Source organism: Helianthus annuus, chromosome 9 (assembly GCF_002127325.2).
Source record: "Helianthus annuus cultivar XRQ/B chromosome 9, HanXRQr2.0-SUNRISE, whole genome shotgun sequence".
In the NCBI taxonomy this organism is placed as follows: domain Eukaryota; kingdom Viridiplantae; phylum Streptophyta; class Magnoliopsida; order Asterales; family Asteraceae; genus Helianthus; species Helianthus annuus.
In genome coordinates this window covers 71,445,468-71,452,353 of record NC_035441.2, presented here as the reverse complement: position 1 = coordinate 71,452,353, position 6,886 = coordinate 71,445,468, and the positions used below count along the sequence as shown (strand labels likewise).

At 36.8% G+C, this 6,886-nt stretch overlaps 1 protein-coding gene across 1 annotated transcript; it reads right to left on the bottom strand.

Annotated features, from left to right (window-relative positions):
* Positions 1–1,754: 1,754 nt before the first annotated feature.
* Positions 1,755–6,381, bottom strand: LOC110865993 (G-type lectin S-receptor-like serine/threonine-protein kinase CES101). Its single transcript, XM_022115343.2, has 7 exons — positions 5,124–6,381; positions 4,030–4,140; positions 3,753–3,946; positions 3,470–3,680; positions 3,151–3,388; positions 2,202–2,352; positions 1,755–2,136 (listed from the first exon to the last, which is right to left on the bottom strand). The coding sequence occupies exons 1-7, from the start codon at positions 6,301–6,303 to the stop codon at positions 1,825–1,827; spliced, it is 2,397 nt and encodes a 798-aa protein (XP_021971035.1). The 5' UTR covers positions 6,304–6,381; the 3' UTR covers positions 1,755–1,824.
* Positions 6,382–6,886: the final 505 nt, after the last annotated feature.

The window sequence follows — 6,886 nt, the reverse complement described above, 5'->3', positions numbered from 1 at the left end:
TGTATTTTGTAGTTTCAAAATGTTCCAAGCTTCTTTTCTGTTGGACATCGTACCGGTCCAGGTCATGTCCATCTCTTATAAGTGCAACCGCCGTTTTCCTTTGTTGCTTCTTGTACAATAATCACGCAGCCAAAACACCGCCACTTTGCTAATATCAGACGTGGAGTTTATGAAGACGGGAAGGGGTTAGAGTTTTGAAGTGAGCACATTCGTGCTGATAACGTGTTGTAAAACAACGGCCTCATAGCGACTAGTATATAAACATAATCAAAGGAACATAGAGAGAATGATAGAATAGAGAGTTATTATACATTGAGATATCAACATGTAATACAAAGAACCTATATATAGTGTTCTTACATTAATACAAAGGACATGAAAAGACGGGAGTTAAAATATGGATAGTCACCATAATATAGTTTATTTATAAAATGTCATTTATTTTTAACTCACTTGAAATTTAATTTTAAATCGGGTATATTGATAATTTTACTAATTATTTAAAAACTCATTCTTTTTCTCTCTCTTAGCGCGCACACACTCTCTCTTTCTGACTCCCTGTTCCCACCACCATCACTCAACCACCGCTACAACCGCCACCACGCAGCAGCCACCACACACCCCAAACATTCGGCAATTGTTATGATTTGCTGAAGACGACCCAAAGGTTACTACATTTGTATCGTGCAACTGATGATTAACTTACTCAATTTATTCTACTGATTCTACTAATTAGGTTAACTTCACCAACTACAAACCCTAGCTTCAGTCAAACTAACATTCAAACCAAAATTACTCCAAAATAACGCCAAAATTAATCCGATCAACATAATTCAACCAAATTCACAACTGAACAATGAAATTGTCCATGAGAGAAGCTACGAGCATGTGGTAAGCAAGAATAATATGATCGGTGGGGTTTATGGCGTTAGCCAGACGGCTCTGGATCCTTGTTACGTTGTAAACGTTGTACCATCATGATCACAAACACGGTGGTGCCGACGGATCTCATAACCAGCAGTGCTCTGCCGCGTTTCACACGATCTAATCTGATTATCAGAAGCTTTCAGAGTGGATTTTTGAATAAGAGTAACAGTATTGTAACCATTTCGATGAAGAGAACGGCGAAGAACAGGTAGATCATTGTTGTGGATTGCAGGTTTATCCAAAACTCCTTTTCTTGTTGAATGTTTATTGTTGACAATTGGTCTGTGATTATATACATTTACATGCCTTAAAAAGCCTAGAAATAATTTTCTTAGCACCACAAAAGTGTGGACGTAGGTGAGTTTAGACCGAACCATTGAACCACGTAAATCCCTCGTGCAACTCTGGTCAACGCAGCTCAAACAGCAGCAGAAACACTAGTACTTGCATGTTTAAAACTTTTGTTGTTCGCGTTATCAAATACCTGTTAAACCTGCTAAGACACGATTTGCCAGCCCTACATATAATTCAGTATACATGAAATTTAATAGGATACACGACATTGTTTCATGTACTAATATATATGTACTTCGAAGGGACGCATCAAAGATGAAGTATATACACGAAAATAAAGTTAATACGTGAAATAACTTCATGTATGTCTTGGATGTGGGTCACATTTAATGGATGTTAAACCGATGCACGGATTTTTCTTTTCAATCTTATGACTACAGAGATATATGTAACTAGTGAAAGATAATAATACTGTTCTTTTGTGTGATTTTCTCTTTATCTTTACTCTTAATCTAATATCATTGGTCATGAAATCATTTCCTAACCTGTTTCCTTAGAAAAGTAGCATATTAAGCATGATAATGATATTAAACTTGCTGACTTTTATTTTGAAACTAAAATTGAAATTGATTCGCTATTTTCAGACCCGTTTCCCAAATTATCTCCTCTTCCTGTCTCAGTCTCAGCTCCGTGCCTCTCAATGAAGAACGCTGGTCGTTTTGGCTCAGGTAGATTCATATTTTCGTTTGTAAGCATAGAAACAACTTCAGACATGGTAGGCCTATCTGCGGCATGGTCTTGAACACATAAGAGACCCACATGAATGCATGTCATCACTTCCTTGGGAGTGCATGTATCTTCCAGTACTGGATCCATCAACTCCAAACCTCTGCCTTGGTTCCACAATTCCCATGCCTGCGTTTAAACCTGAATAACTAATTTGTTTCAAATGAGAAAGCAACGACTTAGGATTAACTTACAAGTCCAAGAAGGTTAAGTGGGTGTTCCACATCATAGCTCACATAATTCATCTTGTTGCTTATTATCTCAAGCAGCAAAACACCAAAACCAAAGACATCTATCTTGGTTGAAATGGTGCCATCTATGAAATACTCTGGAGGCATATACCCACTGGATATCACATCAAGTGTTAATACATACATCACGTTTTTCTTTTATATATATATATATATATAGGGTGGGGTTCTAGAGTGAACACTAGTGTATTTGCGAACTGAGTGAACAAATCCTAGCCATTGATCTACACACGTGTATGGCCAGGATCTTATCATCAAATCGTAAAATACACTAGTGTATGTCAACATCAAATCCTGGCCATTGATCTACACACGTGTATGGCCAAGATTAGTTCACTCAGTTCGCAAGCTACACTAGTGTTCACTCTTGAACCTAATCCTACATATATCTATATAGGGGAGGGTTATCTTGAGAATGCTAAATATTGCGAGAACCGTGAGAACGAACGAAAAAACCAATCAAAACCTAATTTTTTTAATACAACCCTCATTGTAATTAAAATATAACATCAAAAAAGAATTTACAACATCAAATAATTCATTTCTCCTCTCAAAATCACTATTATTAGATTTTTTACACATGTGTAAATGTAACAAATTTACACATGTGTAAATGACAAACTTACACATGTGTAAATGACAAACTTACACATGTGTAAATTTTCTTTATTTACGAATTCACGTAAACTTAAACGTGTGAATTTAATTTCTAACATTGTATTCGAACAATAATGATAAGTGTAAAAAGAAATTTTGAATTTGAATTGTTTTTGACTAAGTTCTTGTGGTTTTTTCATTCGTTCTCACAGTTCTCGCGATATTTAGCGTTCTCAATTAAACCCTCGTCTATATATATATGACACAACTGTTACAAGACAACTTATGGGCTCACCGTGTTCCAACGACTCTACTTGTATTTGCTTCTGACTCGTTGCTCCCAAATAACTTTGCCATGCCAAAATCTGATATTTTTGGCTTGAGGTAGTCATCTAGCAAGATGTTACTGGCTTTCAGATCTCTATGGATTATCCTCAGCCTTGAAAATTTGTGGAGGTACAAAAGACCCTGAGCAATGCCATCAATTATCACAAAGCGATTGTTCCAATCCAGTAATCCTTTCTTTGTTGGATCTGTTAACAAATGAGTTGCAGTAACCAAACAAAGAACCAAGTTGTTAAGAATAATGCACGGAGTGTTAGTTTAGTTCCTACCAAATAGAAAGGAATCCAAGCTACTGTTAGGCATATATTCATATACAAGGATTTGTTCTTGTTTTTCAACGCAACAACCTAGAAGCCGCACAAGATTAGTATGTTGAAGTTTGGCAATGAGTTCGGTTTCATTCTTAAACTCCTTGATTCCTTGTCCAGAGGTTTTTGAAAGTCGTTTGACCGCAACCTCTTGCCCATCAACTAATTTGCCCTGTGTAATGAATGCATCACAAAGTTTTAACCTGTAATCTTCTTTACTAGTAATATTTGAAAGAAAGTTTACCTTATAAACCTCACCAAAACCCCCCTTTCCTAGCTTATTAGTGCTTGAAAAATTGTTAGTGGCAGATGAGATGCTTTGAAAGGTGAAATAACGCAGCTCAGTGTTCATATTTTTATCTGTTCGTATATTGATGTAGAACCGTCTCATGCGTCTCATCTGGAGCAGCAACAGCCTTTTGATTTTCTTAGCTATCTCTAATATATCAACAAAGAAATACTTTAAGAAGAGGGAAGGTTCTATTCATTTGAATGGAGTAAAAGGGTGATCAGGTTGATACCTTTAACATCAAAGGTCTTGCATACCCAATAGCATGAGAGAAGTACAGCTAAAGGAACTATCAGGACAACTATGCCAATCCAGGCCTTATTGGTCCCCCTTTTCTTATTTTCTGCGCAAGTTAGTTGTAAATGGATTATTTCTACATTATTCTTCCCGTAACGTACATTCATGATATATATATATATATATATATATATATATATATATATATATATATATATATATATATATATATATATATATATGTCCTTGCTACTTTTAAATGGAGAAACGATCGGTGACTAATGGGTAAGTGAATACTACATCTTTAAGTTTATAACACCTAGTTTTTTATGTTGTGGTTTCGAAATTGTAATGTTCAGAAGTGACTATAGAATCTCCTGCCAATTGGCTGCTTTTGTTTACAATAACGATTACTACAATTCTAATATTCAAATGTTTAACCTATAGTATTTAAGTACCACACTCTATCAATGTTTCTTAAGGAAGACGTCAGTTGTTTTGTATATGTAGGTATATTGTTGTTTGTAGGCAGCTTCAAGGACAGAAGTTTTTTTAAAAGTATCTTTTTCTCTAATAATTACACCTTTTAGGCAAAATCTCCTTTTTAGCATAACTCAACCCTATATATATGTATATATATCCAAATGTAAATTATATTACAAGTTGTATAGAAAAAAGCTAAATTGCATGCTGAATAAAATTGAGAAAAAAGAATTAGAGGGAGATGAAATTGCAGTTTTTATGACAGCAATTTTTTTTACACCTAAATACTATCTAACCTTGCATCTGCAAGTATTTAAACCCACACCACTTTTGTGAGGGGGCAAGCACCATACCACTAGGTCATGGGTGGTATGCAGTTAAGGACTGCCTTCTAGGCAGATAAATTCGCACATAGAGAATGCTAATTCACTAGCGATACGAGTTAAAAATAAAAAATAAAATAAATAGAAACCTACCAGTTTCACCAACCTTTTTTTTCCAAAACTTACTGCTTTTACAAAAATAACAAGAACTTCCAATGTTCCTTTTGACGAGTGACTTCATTTATTAAGTGGTAACAGCAAAAAGACTAGTAAGCCTACTAACCTTCGATGGTGTAATATCGTTTATATGGGTCAACGGTTTCTGGATTGTATACCCTTTTACCATAAGTCTTGCATCCTACCCTGTTTCTTGTTGTAGTAAAGGCCACACAAGAACAATTGCTCCAACATATCTGTTGGCAATCATGTAAGTTATAGCTTTCATCATATACATACTCATCCACATAACTATAAGTATTGTAGTAGTAGTAGTCATATGTTGAACCAAAGTGATAATCTTTCCTGCATTGTTTTCTCTCAAACTCATCTTCAACACAACCAGGAGGGTCATTGATGTAGCGGCAGTGGACGCTTAAGTTTAAAGGTGAACCCGTAAGCTGGCCATCTTGATGCATCCTCAGAGCTGGATATGAATCATATGTTCTCGTTAAATATGTGAAGGACTGCTCAGTCTCATTAGAAACATAGTAGAAGCGGACATCTGGACCAGAAGACAGTAGATCAGTGTTTTTAAATTCACCATTCTCCCACGGTCCACTCGTCCAGTGGAGGGCATTCCGTTGCCTCAGAATGGCAATTGGACCTGTGCGATTAAGGTCTCCTACCAATGTAAATAACCCTTGGGCCGGTAGTTCATCGTTCCGCCAAGAAGTCAGTGACCATCTGTGCCCAGTCTTGAGATTAATTCCCAGTTTCATTCCAGGTAGAAGCGTGTCTGTCGGGTAATCAAAGCTTTGCCATAAAACCCGCTTCACAGATCCATCTGGATGCAGTTCTTGAAGCACCAAATTCCCTGAATCCAACAGTGTAACGCTCACTTTGTGTGTTACTAGTTGAGTTGGAGTGAAGAGATCAACGACAGTGCCTATACTAGATAAAATGCTGAACCTTCCATTAGCATCTATGATGAGCCTGCCGTATATATCCGGGATTGGATGGTTTCTGTTTGCTACCCAAACTGCTGAGTTGTCAGATTCCTTCTTTCTGTAGTACTCATCTTGACGATATCGAATTTGTTCCTTGTTGTAGAATACCCCTAGATAAGGACTCACCATAGTGCCAAAGCTGAAGAACTTTAGACAGAAGATCCTGTTTGATGATATTAATTCGTCCCAGTCCTTCAACTGTTGACCTTGATGTAAGGTATCTGTTTCTGAATAACAAGGATTGTTAAACGAAAACCAAAATAAAGCGATGAGGAGGAATATGCTTTCGTGCGCCATCGTTTCAGGGTAAGCAAGTCCTTTGATCTCTCTCTGCTATGAGAAGTGATGATATTAACGGTGATAGTTTGAAAAAAATACTTGGCAACTTTTCTTGACTTAAATGCTTTGCTTTTGGACTTGGTCAACAGAAATGGACACCTCTTTGGCCCTTTCATCTTATAACAAGAGTTAAATGCTTGGTTGGTCCCTGTGGTTTGCAAAAAATTCATATTTGGTCCTAGTGGTTTACTAATTACACGCGTGGTCCCAAAAGTTGTCAAAAATAAACTCGGTTGGTCCCCTGACCTAACCTCTGTTAAATTTCTTAGTTAATATGTGTGAAATGACTATATTACCCTTAGAACCTCATTTATTAAGAAAATAAAAAATGTTTAATTAAAGCAATAAAACTTTGTGGATCCCACCCCACCCTCTTCTCCTTCTCCTTCTCCAAACCACCTCCACCATCTCATCCCCTCCACCACCATCCATCTGCTACCACCTAACATCCAACCACACTACCCGTCGGAAAAACGACCACACTACCCAATCGACCGCGTTGTATACAAAAGTATCGGGTCCACACCCACTATTTCTCATC